The sequence below is a fragment of the Danio rerio genome, chromosome 25, assembly GCF_049306965.1.
Source record: "Danio rerio strain Tuebingen ecotype United States chromosome 25, GRCz12tu, whole genome shotgun sequence".
NCBI classification, from domain to species: domain Eukaryota; kingdom Metazoa; phylum Chordata; class Actinopteri; order Cypriniformes; family Danionidae; genus Danio; species Danio rerio.
This window is the reverse complement of record NC_133200.1, coordinates 780,001-804,006: the sequence shown is the minus strand read 5'-3', so window position 1 is coordinate 804,006 and position 24,006 is coordinate 780,001. Positions and strand designations below refer to the sequence as shown.

The 24,006-nt window shown below is 42.0% G+C and overlaps 2 protein-coding genes across 15 annotated transcripts in view; one reads left to right on the top strand and one right to left on the bottom strand.

The window, feature by feature from the left end:
• The window catches only part of twf1a (twinfilin actin-binding protein 1a), a 606,573-nt gene that overhangs the window by 534,704 nt on the left and 47,863 nt on the right, over window positions 1–24,006 (top strand). The window lies entirely within an intron of this gene.
• Window positions 377–24,006, bottom strand: part of tmem117 (transmembrane protein 117) — a 53,575-nt gene continuing 29,945 nt past the window's right edge. For 8 of the 14 annotated variants that reach the window (XM_073941953.1, XM_073941960.1, XM_073941959.1 and 5 more), the window contains 3 exons: window positions 13,869–14,028; window positions 9,601–9,730; window positions 805–4,095 (listed from right to left, as the gene is read on the bottom strand). In XM_073941953.1, coding sequence (XP_073798054.1) covers window positions 3,455–4,095; window positions 9,601–9,730; window positions 13,869–14,028 — 931 coding nt within the window. In that variant the 3' untranslated portion in view covers window positions 805–3,454. 14 annotated transcript variants of the gene reach the window in all.

Here is a 24,006-nt window from a genome sequence, read left to right as displayed (position 1 = left end):
CAGGGATTAATTCTACGTAATGTTCTCATCTAACTTGCTTTGCTAATACAGTACGCGCGTCCATCTGTGGCAGCAAAAAAAATCAATAGTTAATTCCTCTGCATAATCACAGATATTGAAGATCAGCGACGTACTTACGGTCAGACGGTGGGCAACAGATTTACCAGAATCAGAGGTTTTTTCTGGCACGGCAACAAAAAAGCCAAGCGAGGTCCAGATTCCCTTGAGATTGAGGCAAAACAGATTAGGAGTGTGTTGTGTGGAGATTGAAAGGCGTGCAAATGCAGCAAGAAAATTCAGGTTTACAGCTATTGTACTGAAAAGATAGAGAATTATCATGTCAGAGCGCAACACAACACAAGGCAGACAACAACTCTCAGAAGAAATTACAGAGCATCTATTATAAAGTGCAATATTTTCAAAGAAACTTCTGCACGTCTCTCCACGGGGGCAAACAGTGAGAGTGGCCACATATGAAGTCGTAATGTGCCACATGCAGATTTCTGAAAGCTTTAATAAATCACCTTCAGTGAAGAAACGCTTTCATAACCCTTGTGTTGTGACCCGTAATGGTGCCTAATGGATGTTGACAAAATGCTCCTATAAATGGGTTTGATTGCCACTTTCTGCAGAACCGGATCAACATCTGGACGAAGGTCGGCCCACAGGGGTTGCTTGGCAACAAGGTCACGACGGATCACGACTACCGGCGGCAAACGCCAGCAGTCGCCACTTTGGGAGCACCTCGATTGGAGAAGAACCATTTCCACAGATAACATGCAAGCGCTGAAATAACACGGTACCTGCGTGTCAAACGAAGGTCGTTTATTGATAACAGGCTTCGAGTCAAATATATCTCATATTTACCATCTGAACCTTTCAAGAGGGGCTCACCTGCACATCAGAAAAACACACAGGACCAACATGAAAACAAAACACTGGAGAAAGCGGTCAAAACAACACGGGGATTAGATGGCATTGCTTTGGTTGAATCTGAAAATGCAAAAGAAAAGAAAGAAGTAACAAGTGCATATCATTCAGATATCCCGACACATGCATGTAAACGTGTATTCAGTTGCACAGCAGTTTGGTTTATAGGGATACATTTATACGACAATAACATCCTAAAGACGGAGATATTTTAAGACGTTCCCGCATACATACGACAACCAGTTCATGAACTCACTTCCTAAAACAATAAGTAGCCTTACAGATAGTGATCAGACTTGGATCTGTGACCCATGCGCAGGTGTTTTTAATGAAGGCACAGCTCTAGGTGTTCATTACGAGTATTTTTCATGACCGTCATGCCATGCATTCACTGCAGTGTCTTATACATATAGGCACAGGAGTATCTACATTAAAAAAGAAGTATAAAAACATCACACGTCCAGCACCATTGACCAGCGTCCTCGAAGGACGTGTTTGAGGAACGTGGAGAAGTTCAAAAAGTCGGCGCCATGTGCAAGATCGCTCAAGAGCTTTATATAAAAATAGAAATTTCACGATAGAGTCTGTGATGTCTTTTAGATGGTTTTCTTTAAACCTCAAAAGCCAATCAGCAACATACTTTAGAGGTTTTCTGTAGGACTGTGGCGATAACATCCATGCGAGTCGATTCGCTGATTTTTAAAATTCATTGCAATTCTCTAAAATTGATTCCGAGCTTAGTTTTGAACAGCAGACAGCGCTGTAGGCTAGATTTGAAGAGCGAGTGGCGCTCTAGTCTAGTTTTGAACAGCAGTGGGGGCTCTTGTTTAGTTTTGAACAGCAGATGGCGCTCTAGTTCTGAACAGCGAGTGACGCTCTTGGCTAGTTTTGAACAGCAGACAGGGCTCTAGGCTAGTTTGACAGCGAGTGGCGCTCTAGGCTAGTTTTAACAGCAGACAGGGCTCTAGGCAAGTTTGACAGAGAGTGGCGCTCTAGGCTAGTTTTGAACAGCAAACAGGGCTTTAGGCTAGTTCTGATCAGCGAGTGGCGCTCTTGGCTAGTTTTAAACAGCAGACAGGGCTCTAGGATAGTTTGAATGAAAGTGGCGCTCTAGGCTAGTTTTGAACAGCAGACAGGGCTCTAGGCAAGTTTGACAGAGAGTGGCGCTCTAGGCTAGTTTTGAACAGCAGATGCTGCTTTATGTTCATTTTGAAGTGCAGACTACGTTGTAGGCTAGTTTTGAACAGCAGACGGCGCTCTAGGCTAGTTATGAACAGCGAGTGGTGCTCTAGGCTTTTTTGAACTGCAGACAGGGCTCTAGGCTAGTATGACAGTGAGTGGCACTCTAGGCTAGTTTATAACAGCAGACAGGGCTCTAGGCTAGTATGACAGTGAGTGGCACTCTAGGCTAGTTTATAACAGCAGACAGGGCTCTAGGCTAGTGTGACAGAGTGGCGCTCTAGGCTAGTTTTAACAACAGACTGGGCTGTAGGCTTGTTTGACAGAGTGGTGCTCTAGACTAGTTTTATACAGCAGAGATCACTTTAGGCTAGTTTTACAAGGCGTGATGCTCTAGGCTAGTTTTGAACAGCAAACGGCGCTCTGGGCTAGTTCTGAACAGCGAGTGACACTCTAGGCTAGTTTTAAAAACAGACAGGGTTCTAGGCTAGTTTGACAGAGTGGCGCTCTAGGCTAGTTTTGAACAGTGAGTGATGATCTAGGCTAGTTTTAAACAGCGAGTGATGCTTTAGGCTAGTTTTGAACAGCGAGTGATGCTCTAGGCTAGTTTTGAACAGCGAGTGATGCTCTAGGCTAGTTTTGAACAGCGAGTGATGCTCTAGGCTAGTTTTGAACAGCAGACAGGGCTCTAGGCTAGTTTGACAGAGTGGCACTCTAGGCTAGTTTGACAGTGGCGCTCTGGGCTAGTTTTAACAGCAATTGGTGCTCTAGGCTAGTTTTGGAGTGCAGACCACATTGTAGGCTAGTTTTGAACAGCAGATGGCACTCTAGACTAGTTTTTACCTCTATACGCAAGTGCTCCTGATTAAGAGCACTTGTGCGTTTGGCTGAGTGGTGTACTGTAATTGGTCAATTGTACCTCAGCTTTTATGCCATATGATTAACGTAAACACAACTCACTAGAAACACTCACTCACTTACTATCCTTCAGCTCAGTTCATGATTTATCAATTGCCACCACAGCAGAATGAACCGCCAATTGCCCTTCCAGCTGCAACCCAGCATTGGGAAACACCCATGCACTCTCTCATTTACAAACACTCATACACTACGGCCATATACGTTTTCTCAGTTCACCTATAGCGCATGCCTTTGGAGTGTTTTCATCCCTAACATTATTAAATATTTTGGATTCACAAGGCATGTGTTCGTGGAGCACACAGCGCCATCTGTCGGTAAAAGCTCAGAATCGCAATGCATTTGGAAAATCTCAGAATCGATTCGCAGTACACTGATTCATGGCCACAGCTTTGGCTTGTTGCATCTAGTTGACCTTTGGCTTGGATTATGGAGTGAGCTGTTTGACGTCCGTCATGTCTTCAGGCCCGGCGCTGTCGATAGCTACACTGGGCTGAGTCTCCTGGGTTTCGTTTGAACACGGAGACATGGAGTTATTTGATGACCCAAAATGATGAGTGTCCACCAACAGCAGCATCGGCGTCCCGCTCCTCTTCAAAGCCTCGCTCATGCTAATGTTGACCTCCTCTGGCGTGACGCCCAGATCAGATGGCGATTTACGCTTGATGCGCTCGTAGCTCTTGTCTTTGTTTTCAGGGATCGTTTCGCTATCTTGAAAACGTCCAAAAAGCCAGATGAAGAACCCAAAGAGCACGAAGGCTGCAAGACTGGGGATGAACGCCAGGCATTTAACATCTAAACTAGCGCCCACGTAGCGGCTGTGGAGAAACATGTCGCTCTGAACGTACGTCTGGTTGGTGCGTGGGTCTATGTTGGTGGAGCGCCATTCCCAGGTGAGCATGCTACGGTTGAAGTCCTGCAGAGTATCCGGATCCTCCACGGTGTAGATCTTCTCTCCTGGACCGACGTACTGACCGTATTCATAGGGTTTGTAGAAGATCTGGTTCTTCCACATGTTGAGGTCCAGGATGAGAACCAGGAAGATGATGCCATAGTTGAACCACTTCCCTGAGGAAAGAAAGAAGAATTAGCATGTTGGAAATTCATCTCAGTGTACATCCCTCTGCAAAAAATCTTGGTTTTGTCTTGTTTCTAGTCCAAATATTTCAAATTTCTTAAAGGGCCATGACACCCCCTCGTTTCAGCAGGGTGTTTTCACACCTCTACTTTGGAAAAAGTCAGAAAAGTGGGCGTGTCCAGCTCTGTTTAGGGGGGAGTGTCGGAGGAACTAAAGTGGGAGGGTGTGGGAGTGTCTATTTGAGCACGCGCGAGTTTCAGTCAAAATACTCACACACAGTAGAAAGTGATGGTGTTTAACCTACATGGACATCTGTAGTGGAATTATTTGCCAAATTATTAAATGGTGGACTTTAACTGCAGTTTGGCTCTTTCATTCAGGGAATTCATTCATGCTTCTCGCGACAAACGAGATATTTGATTCGAGGAACTGCTCTAAGCGTGTATTTTTCATGCAATGTTTGATACCGCACAGCGAATGAGAGAAAAAAAAACTCTGCATTTCCCGAAAACTTAGATGCACACGGCAGGTAGCGTCAGAAAGCCGCGTGTGTTATTCCGGTCACTAAATGCGGTTAAAAACCCTACACGAGGTTAAAGTTTGGTTGTGGTCCTAACATGTTACGGTGCAATAGTTAACTTAGTTCGATACGAACAAACTGAATAAACAAAGAGCACTGGTCGCTCACTCACCAAATCTGTAGAGACAGGACAATCACCAGCAACTAGAGCCGCGTCTTTATGAAGAGAATACTACAAGCGTATCCAATCTCAGCGTTTGCAGATGAGAACAGCTCTCAGGTAAACAATAATCCTCCTTAGACACGTAAGTTATTGTTGTGGAGCGTCGCGTACACTGTTAATCCACACGTGACTCCAGCTGCGCTCTCACAGAGAGAAAATGAAAACAAAACTTAACGGCAGCAAACTATAAAAGCAACACTTCACGCTTGTTTTGCCAACACAACGTGGCGTCCATGTCGTGTAAACACAGTAATGAATATTAATGAAGTTGCACAATAGAGCGCACTGATTGGTTTGAACCAAGCTTTACTCATGCATTAATGCATCACACTGTAAGACGTAATAAGACACACTCTGGCACAGACGTCCAGTCTGCACGCTGGAATACACGCTATTATCTCATGACCGTGACGCAGCTTCAAACATTCGTTTCAAACCGGAAGTACGAATTTGCTTGAAATAACGCAAAAACAACCAATTTACACTTTTTAGTGAAATATAGGTGTCCTAATAGTGTTTTTAGCAGTGTGGGACACATATACCACTGTCAACAGCTCAACACATGTGTTCTGGTGTTTCGTGACCCTTTAAATCAAAAAGCATTTTCTGGACAGGTGAAATGTATTGTTTTGTTTTCAGAAATAATGAGTCAACTTTAAATGAGCTTTTCCTTTAATAATCTGCCAGTGGGGGAGGTAAAACAATCTTGTTTTTGGTTTGAAATAAGTTTATTTTGCTTACCCCATTGGCAGATCATTAACTTGTTTGAAGGAAAAACTCGCTTAATTTTGACTCATAATGTCTGAAATCAAAACTGTATGCTTTACTTGTCCAGAAAATGCTTTTTAGATATTTTTAGATATTTGGACTAGAAACAAGACAGAAATTCTGCATATTTATAGTGGTACTAAGAGGGAAATCCTGGCAACTGTATAGGAGCAGACCCAGAAGACCATATAGGGCTGGGCAATAAAATCGGTATCGATATTCATTGATCAAACACCATTGCCAATATCAATAAAAAAAAAAAAGGAGTTCGGAATGAAGTTTCGGTATAAAGCGCTATCGTTTTATTAAAACGTGGCTGCTGAGCACACGCCTTGGAAGCAATTTTAATAAACTAAGGGTGTCAGTTTGTCATTTCCAATGAAGGCGCGCATGTGAACCCAGCATACCTGCCAATACTCCATTGTTTCCCATATTTTAGACCCATCTCCCGCCACCCTCCCGTTTTTGTTATTTCTCCAGGAAAACTCCCGTAATTTCACACATGCCCAGTTCTTAGCTTTTTGGTACAGTCTATAAAACCCTCAGGTCGCCTTTGGTACAGATTTTTGGTACCGTTTGTAACAGCCCAAGGTCGCCAACTTTGGACTATCCGATCGCAGAAGCTGCCCGAAACCCGGTGCATGGTACAGTTACTTAGACACCTCACCCCCAACACCAGGGGGGTGAGGCATGGAAACATAATGGCAATTGACAACTACCTAAAACACCCTAGCAACTGCATAGTAACATCCTAGCAACTGCCCCAAACACCCTAGCAACTTCATAGCAACATCCTAGCAAATGCCCCAAAACACCCAAGCAACAGCATGGAAACATAATGGCAATTGACATTACCTAAAACACCATAGCAACTGCCCAAAACACCCAAGCAACTGCATAGCAGCACCCTAGCAACTACCCAAAACATCATAGCGACTGCATAGCAACACACTAGCAACTACCCAAAACACCATAGCAACTGCATGGAAACCCAATGGCAACTGGCAACACCCTAAAACACCCTAGCAACTGCCCAAAACATGCTAGCAACTGTCGAGCAACATCCTATCAACTGCTCAACAAAATACCCTAGCAACTGCATGGCAACATCCTATCAACTGCCCAAAACACCCAAGCAAATGCATGGAAACACCCTAGCAACTGCCCAAAACACACTAGCAACTGCATAGCAACGTCCTAGCAACTGCATGGAAACATAATGGCAAACGGCAACAACTCAAAACACCCTAGCAACTGCCCAAAACACCCTAGCAACTGCATGGAAACAAAATGGCAATTGGTAACTACCCAAAAACACCCTAGAAACTGCATGGAAACATAATGTCAATGGACAACTACATAAAACACCCTAGCAACTGCCCAAAACACCCTAGCAACTGCATGGAAACATAATGGCAATTGGCAACTACATAAAACACCCTAGCAACTGCCCATAACACCCTAACAACAGCCCAAAACACCCTAGCAACTGCACTGAAACATAATGGAAATCGGCAACACCCTAAAACACCCTAGCATAGTAACATCCTGGCAACCACCTGCAATATCATAGCAAGCGCACTGCAGCATCCTTGCAGCTAGCTGATGGAGCGTCCGCCTGTTGGGAATATTCATCCCAGCGTGTGTTTCAGAGTCAGCCGGCCGCTCCAGCAAGTGTAATAATTGGGTTTGGATTGGCTTTCTAATGGCTCTGGCTGTTAATGCACTCATGTGAGGTTATTCCCCAACGCTAAATCACCGCTCCAAACAGTAAGGTTAAAGACTCGCACGAATCGTTGAGCAGGAAGGCCATTTTCCCAGCTCATATATTCCCGTCGGGACGCTCCATACAGTGAGCAAAACACAGCAGGACGGAAAGAGAGGAATGATAACGCCTGTTTGCTCACCGGCTTCAGCAGCAGTCCGTTACATAAAGCCACGTTTACAGATGAGCAAACAGTAATTAGTATGCATTACGGACGCTGCCTTCAAACACACAATTATAAAGAGACGTATCTAACGAGCTAATATTCTGACAGCGCGTCCCTTTGGGAAAGAAATTAATTCACCCGTCCTGTCCCGGGGGACAGCTTTGAGCACTACCACTTGATTCATTGGCATAATTGTGCTCACTGTACACTTGCTGTCGTGCCCTACTTGAGGCGCAAGTGTGCGGATTTTAGGTGCTGTCATCATATTGCAAAAATATGACATTGCGATGTTTTGTTTGGCTGCGATATGAATATAACACCACCAGATTCATAAAGGTTGGTTGAGGTGATCTTGTAGGAGTGTGAAGCATGTACGAAAAAAATTATAAAGAAATTAAAGGCAAGAATAATTACAATACAGGGCTCGAAATGAACCTTTTTGCTAGGTAGCACCGGTGCTCTTAACTTTACAAATTTAGGCGCATCAGCCTATAATTTTTCCTCACGCATGCATTTATTTTTTTGCTTGTTAGTTTGATTAGTGTTGATTTCAAATGCAATAAATCTGTTTATTTAAACTTGTAGTAACAGTGCTTTTAATTGATGTGTGCGACTAAATTTTGGCTGATGCGCCTACATTTTTAAAGTTAGGAGCGCCAGTGCTACCAAGATAAAAAAAAGGTTAATTTCGAGCCCTGTGTTTATATGTATTTTTATATTCTGGGTGAGGCAGAAGACTAAAAAATGTTCAGATAAGTAGCCCAAACCGTCAGTCAGCAAATGTAGATTTGTACATCTGCAGCCGTCTGCACACGGGACACATGAGATCAGAGCAGTCAAATCAAATGCTGAATCAAAACTTTTGCACGCTGGAGGAAGGAGGACACCATGGCGGAAGTGGTTCTGTTAGACAGGTCATGCCATGTTTTAAATCTCTTTTAGTCAAGCAGAGCTGATGTAGATTGTGTTGTTATGTATGGGTTATATGCACAGAAGTCCACTGAAATCTCCCGCTGAAAGACTGATGTGACTATTTTCAGCTTCATAAGGTCCTTTTGCAGCATCAATAATGTAGTTATCGTTGCTTTTATATTGACATTGGGTCATTTCTGAACAATGTCAGCCTGTGACAGACTCCCTATATTGTTCACCGCTACTCTGAATATTCGCTCAGGTATGGCTTAGTAATGAGTGTAATTCCTGCACGCCGCTGTTATACAATGACTTGCCTAATTACCCTAACCGTACGTTCACACCGAAAGCGGCGAGAGCGTCCAAGGTCGCTCTGGCCGCCCTGGCGACAACGCTCTCTGCCTTCAGCTCCTGCGGCGAGAGCGTCAAAACTCGCTACATTGATCTCATATTTAAAGGAGCCGTTGCAGCATATCAGTTACATTCCTGCATAAAACGTTTTCTAGCGTGAAAATGTTGCGCACTTCTTATCAAATTCTTACAACAATGGAAGATCAAGTTGCGTGTGGTGTGGCTTTACTCTATTTATCCAATATGTGTCCATTTGTCTGAAATATCCTGAAGCAGCAGTAACGTTACTGTTTTGTACTGTCACATCGCGTGAGATTCCCTCTTTTTCAAGATAAATTTATATAGCATTAATGAACATCAGTAACTCGCCAGTAACTTATTTAATGTATGTTCCTGTAGAAAAAAAATTGTAAATAATTGGAAATCCGGCGACCGCAATAATCAAACCCTTGGGAACAACTGTGGTCGGAACCAAAGTTCACAGGTCTGTGTTCTCTGAACTGCTATCAAGCGGTGGACGTCTTCATTCTGATTGCTTGCCGCCAAACCGCGTCATAGCTCATGACCATAAAGTTGACTTGATTTCAACTCTCCTCGACGCTCACGCCGGCGAAGACGCGCCGCGCTGCTCCTCGCCGCTCCTCGCCGCTGGCTCTCATTGAAAATGAATGACTTCCGGCTACTTTGACGCTCTCGCCGCTTTTGGTGTGAACGTACGGTAACTTGGGATGCGTCTTTTTAAAATGTATTTATTAATTCGACATGACTTTAACCGTCATCGCTGATTTACCGGTGATGTGAATGTGATACTCCTCCTTAAAGATGCGCTTGCAGACGGGCAGTCGGATCTTCAGCTGGGTTGTGGACAGACCCGGGAGATTCATGTCCAGATCACCCATGAAGTGAGGAAACTCCCAGTCCTGCAAGGAGAAGAGAAACACAGGGATATTTCAGTGAACGAACACTAAGACTATTGCTAAAACTACTTTAATAAAATAATCATTCAGAAAATTACAATTAAACAAAACTAACAACAGTTGCTGAATAATGTTAATGAAATAAAATATGAATGACCAAAAATAAATAATTGTTTTGGGAATTAATAAGCACTAGAAAAAGTAGACCTTACAAAAGTATTCAAGAGTAGAGAGTATTACACTGTTAAAAGCTCATGTGTTTACATGTCATTTGTGGGTGTGTGTGTGTGTGCAAACGTAACATTCTGTAGTGCATGTAGTCATGGTTTAAGGCTATTTTGGTCTTTATACAGTAAACATCCGTCATCTTCTCATCATCACATGCAGTCTAACGACATCATGCTACTACACGACACTATAGCAACTACTCCAAACACCCTTGCAACCGCACAGAAACATTATAACAACTACCCAAAAACCCTAGCAACCACAAAACAACATCATAGCAACTACCCAAGCAACCACACCGCAACTACCCCAAACAACTCAACAACATCATAGCAACTACCCAATTCACCCTAGCAACATCATAGCAACTATCCCAAACACCCTAGCTACTACACGACATCATAGCAACTACTCCAAACACCCTAGCAACCAAACAGAAACATTATAACAACTACCCAAAAACCCTAGCAACCACACAACAACATCATAGCAACTACCCAAAACTCCAAACACATTAGCTACATCATAGTAATTAACATAAACACTCTAGCAACCACGCTGCAACTACCCCAAACACCTTAGCTACATCATAGCAACTACCCCAAACACCCTAGCAACCGCACAGAAACATTATAACAACTACCCAAAAATCCTAGCAACCACAAAACAACATCATAGCAACTACTCAAGCAACCACACCGCAACTACCCCAAACAACTTAACAACACCATAGCAACTACCCAATTCACCCTAGCAACATCATAGCAACTATCCCAAACACCCTAGCTACTACACAACATCATAGCAACTACTCCAAACACCCTAGCAACCAAACAGAAACATTATAACAACTACCCAAAAACCCTAGCAACCACACAACAACATCATAGCAACTACCCAAAACCCCAAACACATTAGCTACATCATAGCAATTAACATAAACACTCTAGCAACCACGCTGCAACTACCCCAAACACCTTAGCTACATCATAGCAACTACCCCAAACACCCTAGCAACCACACAGCAACATCATAGCAACTACCCAAGCAACAACACCGCAACAACCCCAAACACCTTAACAACATCATAGCAACTACCCTAAACACCCTAGCAACATCATAGCAACTATCCCAAACACCCTAGCAACATCAAAGCAACTACCCCAAACACCCTAGCAACATCAAAGCAACTATCCAAAACACCCTAGCAACCACACAGCAACATCATAGCAACTACCCAAGCAACCACACTGCAACTACCCCAAACACCTTAGCTACATCATAGCAACTACCCAAAACATCCTAGCAACATCATAGGAACTACCCCAAACACCCTAGCAACCACACAGCAACACCCTAGCAACTATCCTAAACACCTTAACATCATAGCAACTACCCAAAACACTCTAGCAACATCATAGCAACTACCCCAAACACCCTAGTAACATCAAAGCAACTATCCAAAACACCCTAGCAACCACAAAGCAACATCATAGCAACTACCCAAGCAACCACACCACAACTACCCCAAACACCTTAATAACATCATAGCAACTACCCAAAACACCATAGCAGCATCATAGCAACTACTCCAAACACCCTAGCAACATCAAACCAACTAACTAAAACACCCTAGCAACATCAAAGCAACTACCCAAAACACCCTAGCAACATCATAGCAACTACCCCAAACACCCTAGCAACGATACAACTTAGTAGCAAATATATAAAACACTCTAGCAACCACACAGCAACTACCCCAAACACCCTAGTATTATCATAGCAACTACCCCAAACACTATAGCAACCACACAACAACTACCCCAAACACTCTAGCAACATCATAGCAACTACCTCAAACACCCTAGCAACCACACAGCAACATCATAGCAACTACCCAAGCAACCACACCGCAACTACCCCAAACACCTTAACAACATCATAGCAACTACCTCAAACACCCTAGCAACATCATAGCAACTACCTCAAACACCCTAGCAACATCATAGCAACTACCTCAAACATCCTAGCAACCACACAGCAACATCATAGCAACTACCCAAGCAACCACACCGCAACTACCCCAAACACCTTAACAACATCATAGCAACTACCCAAAACACCCTAGCAACATCATGGGAACTACCCCAAACACCCTAGCAACCATACAGCAACACCCTAGCGACTATCCTAAACAGTTTATCATTGTGTTGGGAAGTTTTAAACTGCTAATCATCACTGACGTCCTCTTTTGGTTCTGTTTTTAAAGGGAAATATGGATTATAGTTTAGTTTAGCTTGATGTATTTAGCATGTGGACTGCTGGAACACTCTGACAGTGAAGTGCCGAGTCTGCCTCATCTCTGCTGCACGTTTCTGTCTGACATTATTCAGAATCAGAAATGAATGGAGACGCAGAGACACAAAGGCAGAAATGCAGGAGAACGCCATTAATAATCCCTGTGTTTACAAAACTGACAGTCCTTTGATATATCCGCGTGACTTAGCGGAGCGCTAACGAGGAGCCAGCTAATTACAGTTTCTCGCAGCTATCGGTTTCGCCTCATTGACGTCCATGATAACTGTGTTATACAGAAACGAACCCTAAATTACAGAGCATGAAGGCAGCGGAGGGGCTGGAGTGAAGAGTCCCGCGGCCGCTCGGGGTCTCGCTGTTAATTAAGCGCTGAATAAAATATCAGGTGTGTGAGATTAGCCGTCGCTCGCCTTCAACGTGGACCACAGAGAAGTGAAATATCGCAGATGAAGATGAACGAACGTCTGAGGGGATAATTACAATCAGACGCAGAATGTCAACATGCTTGAGACACACAGGTGAGGGATTGAGACGCTGTAATCACACACACACCCACATAAACACAATCACTGAAACACTCACACACACACACACACACACAATCAAATAGATACACACACTGAAACACACACCCAAGCCTACACACAAACAAATACACACTGAAACACACACTCAAGCCTACACACACTGAAACACACACACTTAAACCCACACACACAAACAAATACACACACTCAAACACACACAAACGAATAGACACACAGAAACACACACTCAAGCCTACACACACTGAAACACACACACTTAAACACACACAAAGAAATACACACACTGAAACACACACTGAAACACACACCAACGAATAGACACACTGAAACACACTTAGCCTACACACACGGAAACACACACACTTAAAACCACACACACAAATCCACACACTGAAACACACACAAACAAATACACACACTGAAAAACACACACTTAAACCCACACACACAAATACACACACTGAAAAACACACACTTAAACCCACACACACAAATACACACACTGAAACACACACAAACGAATAGACACACTGAAACACACACACTTAAACCCACACACACAAATACACACACTCAAACACACACAAACAAATACACACACAGAAACACACACTCAAACCCACACACACAAATACACACACTGAAACACACACTCAAACACACACTAACAAACACACACACTCAAACACACACCCAGGTGCAATCACTGAAACAGATTCAAACAGATACACACACTGAAACACACACCCACATAAACACAATCACTGATACACTCAAAAAAACACACAAACACACACTCAAACAGATACACACACTGAAACACACACACGCACTCAAACATACATACACCCACATACACATGTGCGCACACATACACACACTGAAGCACACTCAAAAATACACACACACACACACCAACATTCACAAACTCAAATGTACAGACTGACACAAACATTGAAACACTCTAAAATACACACACACACTAAAATACACACTCAAACACATACACATTCAAATACACACACACACACATATGCGTGCGCGTGTACCTGCATGACGATGAGCAGGTCAAACACCAGGATGAAGGAGGCCAGGAAGGCTCTGGAAACCTCATCACTGGGCAGAAACCCGCGGTTCAGATTATCCCAGCGGATCCAGTCTGTGCTGATGACCAGAACCACCACTGAGGTCAGACAGATGAGCACCGTCCTGACACACACACACACACACATCAAAAATACAACAGTGACCGCTGGAAAGACAAGGTCAGAACATCAGGAGGAAAAAGACAAACTCTGTCACACACACACACACACACACACACACACACACACACACACACACACACACACACACACACTTGGATTAAATGCTAAAGCTGCTGCTGTTGTTTATCCAGGTGATCTGATAAATCCAACAACACTAACACTGACGCTTAAGAAATGATCACACCTGACTAAATGCAAAACACTTCCACTTAAGAAATGACAGTTTACGACTAGTAATCTATAAATACAAAACAATTTCACTTCAATGACGAAATTATTTTCCTCACAGGCAAACAAGCATGCGCCTAGTATAAAATAACACTCAGGAGACGTCTACCGCTCGATAGGTAGCTCCAAATTTATTGAAATAAATCTATAAATATGAGATAATTATTGTTCATTAAATGAATAGAGCACTTTCTAAACATCTAGAGCTGAGCAAAGGTCAGTGCGTAAATTGCTAAATAAAACAATATGAGCTGAGGAAAGTACAAATGGCGATATCTGCTCAATGAAGCACGAGTGGACAAGGTGAACACTGACAGCAGATTAGCTCCAGGTCCTTTGCCGACCCTTCCTCTCTCTGCTCCCAACACTTTCCAGTCTGTAACCTCCTATTCCTATCCAAATGAAAGGTGAAAAACGCCTAAAAAAATAGTTATTAAAAAAGCTAAAGGGGACAGATGTGTTATCAGAAGAGATTTAGAAATGAGTAAAGACAAGAAACAGGGAAAGAATTACACAAGTATGGACATAAAATGAAAAAAAGGAGAAAAAAAAAGAGACAACGTGATTAAAAATATATCAAATAACTATGAAAACGTAAATAAGAAACAATAATGTTTTTTCATAAAACAACTATGAATGTGTATAAAATAAAATAAACGTCAATAAAAATCCCCTAAATAACTATTAAAACACTTGACTAGCACTGTGCCCTCACAGCAAGAAGGTTGCTGGTTTGAGTCCCGGCTGGGTCAGTTGGTGTTTCTGTGTGGAGTTTGCATGTTCTCCCCGTGTTGGTGTGGGTTTCCTCCGGGTGCTCCGGTTTCCCCCACAGTCCAAACACATGCGCTATAGGGGAACTGATCAACTACACTGGCCGCAGTGTATGAGTGTTTGTGTGTGAATGAGTGTGTATGGGTGTTTACCAGTACTGGGTTGCAGCTGTAAGGGCATCCACTGTGTAAAACATATGCTGGAATAGTTGGTGGGTCATGCCTCTGTGGCGACCCCTGATGAATAAAGGGACTAAGCCGGAGGAAAATGAAGGAAATGAATGAACTATTAAAAAATAAATGTAAATAAGAAACAATAATTTTTCCATTAATTAACGGCATTAATAAGTTCATTTTTAAATGTCAATAAAAAATCTTAAATACTTATAAAAAATGTGCAAATAAGGAACAAAACAAAACTTTATTAAATGCTTTAATAAGTTAATTTCTATTAAAAACACATATATTTCATAAAATAATTCAATGATAAGAATAATAAACACTTCTTGATCACTGAATCATTCAATTAAAGTCTATAAGTATAGCAGCTTTACAAAAGGTGGCGTTATTATATTACAATCAAATATAAGTTATTATATCCAGACATTATTAACCTGCAGTTTTAAAGCATATAGGTGATGTCTGTGTGTACATGTTTAATGAAGTGTATTCATTCATCCCTTTACTCATCAGGGGTCTCCACAGCAGAATGAACCACCAACTATTCCAGCATATGTTTTACACAGCGGATGCCCCTCCAGCTGCAACCAAATACTGGGAAACACCCATACACACACACTCATACACTAGGCCAGTGTAGTTGATCAGTTCCTCTATAGCGCATGTGATTGGACTGTGGGAAACCGGACACCCGGAGGAAACCCACACCAACACGGGGAGAACATGCAAACTCCACACAGACACACCAACTGACCCAGCCGGGACTCGAACCAGAGACCTTCCTGCTGTGAGGCCACAGTGCGACACCACTGAGCCACCGTGCCACCCTTATAAAACGCAGCAGTACTGACTTCTGCACAGTGTACAGTGTTGTTGGAGAATAAAGCCTCGTCAGTGTGCAGGAGAGACACGCTGATATTAAAGTGTTGCAGCTGCTCTCCTTCATCCGTCAGATGATGAGCAGCCCATAATAATCTCCCCTAAACACAGTTCCTGCACAGTGAGCGAGTGAATGATGTCTGTCTGTGCTGATGGATGGAGACGCTCTCCCAGAGAACATTAATAAAGGAGGAAACACATCCTGTAACCAACGCGAGGATGAAGACGCTGAATAATACACACACCAGATCAGTGCAAAATCACACACACACACACAGAGACAGACACACACACACACACACACACACACACACACACACACACACACACACACACACACACACACACACACACAGAGAGAGACAGACACCGGCACACACTCAGACACTCTCTCTCACACACTTAAACTCATATGCAAAGACACAGTCAGACACCCATACACACTCACTCTCCAACGCAATCTCACAGCAATTCGTAACTTGATTTAGTGGCTGATTCGTATGAATCCGTACGATCTAATTCGAACCATTTAGTGCGATTTGCTCATCACCCAATGACTGTTGGGGTTAGGGGTGGGGTTAGCTGCCACGCCTCCTTTTTAAAATTGTACATTTTCATACGACTAAACACGTACAAATTGGTACAAATTAGCCACTAAACTGATAATACGTAAAATTAGTGGCGCAAAAAGGGGGTATGCAGTATATACGGCGCATACGGGCGCCACAAATGTTTTTGAAATTATCCTTATTAAAAATTTCAAATAATAAAAAATAAATAAATATGTTTTGTTAAAAATATTTATTTTGCATTTTATACGAGTATAATTTTGTATTTTAATAAATAAAAAATTATACCATGAGCTGTATTGACCTTATTCTTAAATGTGGAAGTGCGTCTGTTTTCGCGATTGTCTTAGAACTTCCGTTTTAGTCGCCTATGGGAGAAATTACTAGGAATAATAAACGGCAAAAAACGGTTAAACTACTTGCTCTACAAACAAATGTTTGCACGACTACACAGACCAAGTAGAACAATATAACAAGGAAATATCAGTTTGCAACATCAAACAGCGAAACGAGCAGTTTTTAATGTCTAAAAATGAATGGAAGTGAATAGGGGTGTAACGATACACAAAAGGCACGGTTCGGTTCGGTTCACGGTTTTGGAGCCACGGTTCGGTTCGGTTCGGTACGGTTCGGTTTCTGTTTGCTGTGGGGTTAGGGTTGATGTCATGTTAACAGCAATGCTAAGGGACAATTCACTTAATAACAAGAACATCTTACCTTTTTCTTTATTAACTTTGTCATCACATATTTAGTACAGTCAGGATACCCGAGTAAACAACTAGAATTAAATAAATACCTCCAATATAGACTAGTCAGAAAAAAAACTATTCTCTTTAGTGCAGCCATCTTAACTAAGTAAACTAAAATTAAATAAATAACTGCAGTGTAGACTAGTGAAAGATCTTCTTCAAAAACACCATAATATCCACATTCTCCGATGAGAGGCTTGATCTCTGTGCTGACACAGACGCTCATTTTTAATTATATGGTTTCAGTTAGATAGATAGGTTTCCGTTTAAATTAATAAAAAATATACATATACTGTGTTTGTAAAGTGTTTTTTCATGACATATTCACCAGTAAAATATATTGCGGTTGTGTCTGAAACTATTGTTAGGGTTGTAGCCGGCTGTTTCCCTCTCGATCTCTCTCTCTCTCTCTCTCTCTCTCTCTCCCGCTCCCTCTATGCCGGTCATTTATGTAGGTCCGCCTTCACGACAGCTGATGCCTGTCATTTCTGTAGGTCCGCCTTTTTGACAGCTGATTGGTCAGGAGACCGATCTATCATCATTTGGCGACGCAGCGCGGGAATGTAAAAAGCATGTCAGGAAGAGCGGGAGAGAGAGCGCTTTTTCCTTTGATCTTGTTTTTCGTGTATTTTTCTGACATGATTATGGTTTTCGTTGTTTTTGCTTAACTTTCGTTTGGGTAAAATTATTTTGCATTACTTTTGCCCACTTTAAGAAATTTTGTGAGGTTTGTACATTTTTATTTCAATTGATTTGTATATTATTTTTTAGCTCCGCTCCTTCCCAAAAATATAGCTGTATCTCCTCAAGTTCAGTCTTAGTGTAAGGTGGATAGGGAAAATGTCATACGATTTCCATTTTGCAAACACGTAGAAAATGTATTGTTAAAGACATCAGGTAAGAGGTGAAGGTCATCTTTGTTTATTTTATTCAGTATAGGGAAGAATGCGGCGCACGGCGCTGAAGACCTTTTTTTCTTTTCATCAGTTTTAGCGAGGTAAGAGGGGTTATTCATGAGTTAGAATTGTTTTATTATATTTATTTCTTTTGTTTGTCTTCACTATCACCCCCTTGCTCGAGTTTAACTAATTTTTGTTTGATACTTTTGTTTGAATTTGTTACTTTATTATATTATTTTTATTAGTGTAAATAGTTCTCTTTTTTTTGTATATTTGGGCATTATTCTGGTTTTACTTTTGTACATTAAATCACTTTTGTTGGCAGTTCTGTTGCTTACACCCTCACATTGTGAAATTACCACACTTTTTAAATGTTTTTCCTTACAAGTAAGTTTCGTGAAACAGTTAAGAGAGACAGGCGTGCGCTTTGTCTACGACACGAATTCTATTCCTGTACTCAACAGGAAAACCAAAATGTTTCCACACAGATGACTTAAATGTGTCTGGGGGATCTGCAATCTCAGTACTATGTGAAGCAGCCATCCTGCGTCCAGTAGTAACGAGTTTGATGCTTACTCAAGTCACATGACATGACATGCACTAAAATACCAACTTTAAAATATAATATTTAGAACACATCCTCATCATTACTAAAACAATTTATTCAAATATGATATTAAAGATGTGTTTAAATTGGTTCAATTAGTTAGAGACAAGTGACGTCAACCTCAACAATGGGCAGCAGGGGGCGTGAGAGTACCGCGGTACGCCATGAGAGTTTCGCGATACGTATCGTGGTTGGTGTATCGCGATATTTCGGTCCGGTTTTAATATCGTTACACCCCTAGAAGTGAATGAGACCGGAAGTCTCGTGCCAAAAAGATTCAAATGGCAGCGCCCGCTTGTCTGCGGAGAATAAGGTCAATACGTTGGCACACACGTTTTATTTCAAAATCATTTAACACAATAACATGCAGTCACAGAGCCAAGTGTAAAGTGTTCATGTAGATGCAATTTTAGATTTTTTTTAGATGTTTATCAAAATAAACTGTCAAATCATACATACAGTTCAGTTCAGGTCAAAAGCTATAAGAATAATCAGAAAATTTGTCTTTATTCATTATTAGTTAATTAATTATTATTCCAAAATAAGAAATATCACACAAAATGTATGTTTATGTAAACACAGACCTATTTCACATAAACAGATATTTCAGATAAAATATTTGGATAAAAATTTCCCCTAAATAAGTTTTATGTATTTGATTATACTGATTCTTAAGCCTGTTAAAGCTGACACAGGAACAAATAGTCAGAATATTCACATCTTTTGGAACTGAAATGTTTATTAATCCTTTTATCAAGATCCATTTTTCACCATATACGTGTTTTTATAAATGTTTTATGTATCATATTGATACATCACACCTTTTGTGCTCAAAACTATTTTATTTGAGTAAAAAAATAAGTTTTTAAATTTTAAATTTAATTAAAATTGAACATTTCGGGTAGTTCGTCTCTTTATTTTTTTATGTAATGTAATGTGTGTTTATATAGTGTATTTATCATGTATGATCATACACCCAAAGCGCTTCACAGTCATGAGGGGGGGTCTCTCCACACCACCAGCAGTGTCCAGCTCCACTTGGATGATGCGACGGCAGCCACAGGACAACGGCGCCAGTGCTTCACCACACACCAGCTATAGGTGGAGTGGAGAGACGGTGATAGAGCCAATTCGGTGGAAGGGGATGATTGGGAGGCCATGATCGTAAGGGCGGATAGAGGGACTTTGGCCAGGACACCGGGGTTACACCCCTACTCTTTCACGAGAAGTGCCATGGGATATTTAATGACCACAGAGAGTCAGGACCTCGGTTTAACGTCTCATCTGAAAGACGGCGCCCACTGACAGTGTAGTGTCCCCTTCACTATACTGGGGCATTAGGACTCACCTAGACCTCAGGTTGAGCTCCCCCTGCTGGCCTCACTAACACCACTGCCAACAGCATCCTAGTGTTCCCTAGTGGTCTCCCATCCAGGCACTAACCAGGCTCAGCCCTGCTCAGCTTCAGTGAGTAACCGCTCTTGGGCTGCAGGGCGATATGGCTGTGACATGACTGTTTTTAGGGGTGCAAAACTTGAACCCGTATACCCCTCAGTAAATGTGTAGTTGCGTCCCCGCGTAAAATACTTGCGTTTCCTCGTGCACTCTCACACACAGACACACTCTCATACACACACACATTTTCTCTCACACAATGCAGTCTGCATTACAGCGGTATATTCACCCCATAATAGGCAACCGATTAGACAATAATTTAATCAAAATTGAAGCTAGCTTAGCCTAGCCGCGTCATACGCGAACCATTCAGCAGCTTAGCTCAAGCTCAGCAGGAGAGGTAACATTCACAAATAATCTAATAATAACTAATGAAACCGTGATTTCTCTATTTCAGCCAAAAAGCCTGATAGACTAATGTTGTGCAATGAAATATAGCGCACCTAACCGACCAGGAAACACACACGGACAGAGCTTTAACATAATGCATTCAGAAAGATCAGCTAGAAAGGGGAAACTGATGGATTTGTGCTGAATATTAGCATCACTGACCCATAACAGTGTACAGTAAGTTACCTTTAACTCTCAGTGTGTTTGTGTGCTCTTTATTAATTATTGAAAAACAGCTGCTGGTGAAGTATATTAATCGCAAGTGCTCAGTTTGTGATCATATCTCGGTTTTGTTCTGTTGATTTGTAATTTTAAATATTCGTAGCTTGAAACAGATGGAGATATGGGCCCTATCATACACCCGGCGCAATGTGGCGCAAGGCGCGACACAATTGTTATTGTTATTAGGGTCATTTTGACATTTTGCACTACGCTGTTTAAATAGCAAATGCATTTGTGCTCATATGTGCGCCCATAGGTGTTCTGCTCTAAAAAGCAGGTGTGTTTTGCTATTTTGAGAAACGGTAATAGTCTGTTTTATAGACCAGAACAAACCCGGTCTAAAGTCCGGCGCAGAGCACGTTAGTTGTGCACCTCTCTTACACACTGCTTAATACACACAAGATGTAGAGCAATACGCAAATATCTTTACAGATGACAAAGAATTAAAATATTAGGGATATATATAGGATATAATAAGAATAGATATAGGATATAAATATAAAGGATTTAAATATTACTAAACATATTATTTTCTAGCCTACATGAATATAAACGCCACTGCCTTGAATCCTTCATCTCGGGAGGCTTTTTTAGTTCATTCAATTTGCTTTTGTATAATGTTATTATTATTAGCAGTATTATTTATAAGATCATATTTATATTTGTTTTAATAAAAACAAGCTTAGATTTGCCCACCAGTCAGGTTTTAGACCAGGGGTGTCAAACTCAATTTCTGGAGGGCTGAAGCCCTGCACAGTTTAGTTCCAACCCTGCTCCAACACACTTACCTGTGGGTTTCAAACAAGCCTGAAGGACTCAATGAGTTTGATCAGGTGTGTCTAATTATGGTTGGAACTAAACTGTGCAGAGCTGCGGCCCTCCAGGAACTGAGTTTGACACCTGTGTTTTAGACCATATGGTGCACAGCAGGTGTTTTAGGATATAACTCAGGTTTTTGAGCACACTTCATTATTATTGTTCATTTATTCGTTTGCTGGCAATTAGAGCTGAATTTAGAAATAGCTTTAAAACTAATCTTTGCACTTAACAAACTAAATTAATTATTTATAGGCTAATGGTGTAAAGGTTTCCCTATCCAGGAGAGCAAAAGTGAAAGTATTTTACATCATGTAAATAGCAAATGCGCTATGGCGCGATGCAGCTGCTCTTAAAGGGAATGGGAGACGAGACTCTGATTGGTTTATTCTTAAAGCACACCTATAACTCATTAAGAGAATCAGCTCAACCCTTTTAGACCATGAGCCACGGCGCAAAGCGGATTTTCCTGTCCTCATATTAGCACATATGGATTCTGACACTCCCTGAATGCGTTTGCGCCCTGCGCAATAACCAAGCACAATAAATGATACATTGATGCATTTTCTGCCGTCTTTGGGTCGCTTTCACACCACACTGCTGGCTTTGGTCCGAACCAGTTGAAACGAACCAAAATGCAGTCATCTGACACAATCCACATCTCTCATTGGCCAGATGTTGTTGAACATATTTCCTAAACTGCTTATTGATTGGTCAGAATTCACGTGCAGGAAAATGCCAGTGAACTCCCGCAGGTAAACAAACCGGCAGATACTACATGTCGTGTTGACTCTGGAGGGGCGACTGCGCTGACTGACTGCATCCCTGCTTTAGACAATCTATACAATTGGAGAATGAAGCGCGGCCGCGGCTGGAAAACAGTGTTTAATGCATCACTCGTCACTTCAGGAGGAGGCGTGAATTCATTTAGCTAAACTGTCACATGCTCATCTTGCGGAAATATTACCAACGATCCATCAGCTAATGTTTCCCCCTCTCTCTCTCTCTCTCTCTCTGTTGGTAAAGCGCTGTCAACAAATATTATTCCTCCATATCCCATAATGCACAGCGCATCGGCCTACGGCAGCTGAATTAGTCCAGAAGGCGCAGTACTTTTTGCGGTTGGACCTGTTTTAGTTCGGATCATATTCTTACACAAACCAACCGCTCCAGGGTTCATTTGCAAGCGTACAGAGAGCACCTCTTCAAGCAGGTCTCGGTACGCTTATTTGGTCCGCTTTTGGTGCAGTGCAGCAACACATAACACACACACACACACACACACTCTCTGAATATGAAGCTCTCCTGCGTCTCACACACACTCAACTCGCTTTATCATTACTTTTTGTTTAATTGTGGGGAAAATCACTTCAGGCCAGCAGGATGAAGCGTTAGAATGAGCATCAGCTGACACTGAGGTCAAAGGTCAGGTGTGTGTGTGTGTGTGTGCGTGTGTGTGTTCAGCCGTTTAAGATGTTTGAGGGTCAACAGTGTGTGTTTAGTTACGAGACGGCGGCTTGTTTCAGGGTCACATTACAACAGCAAACAGCAGCGCTCATCGATTTACTGCTGACAGGGCTTTAATTAAACACACTGACGGAGACACACACACACACACACTCTCACTCTTAGAGACACACTCACACACTCTCTCATACACACACAGACACTAACATACTCTCTCACACACTCACACACTCTCTTTCTCTTAGAGACATACATTTTCTCATACACACAGACTCGCATACTCTCATACAGATACATACATACACACACACACACACACACACACACACTCTCTCTTAGAGACACTCTCTCTCACACACACACACACACACACACACACACACACACTCTCTCTCTCTTAGAGACACACATTCTCTCATACACACACACTCACATACTCTCACACAGATACACACACACACACACACACACACACACACACACACACACACACACACACACACACACACACACACACACACAAACACACTCTTAGAGACACACTCTCTCTCTCATACACACACTCACATACTCTCAGCTGTGAAAAAAACTAAGCGCTATTGGCTACTTTTTTAAAAGGGGGAGGAGCTATTATATGCCCCGCCCTCTCTCCATGTTTCAGTTGAGATTAGTCAAACATCCAATAAGA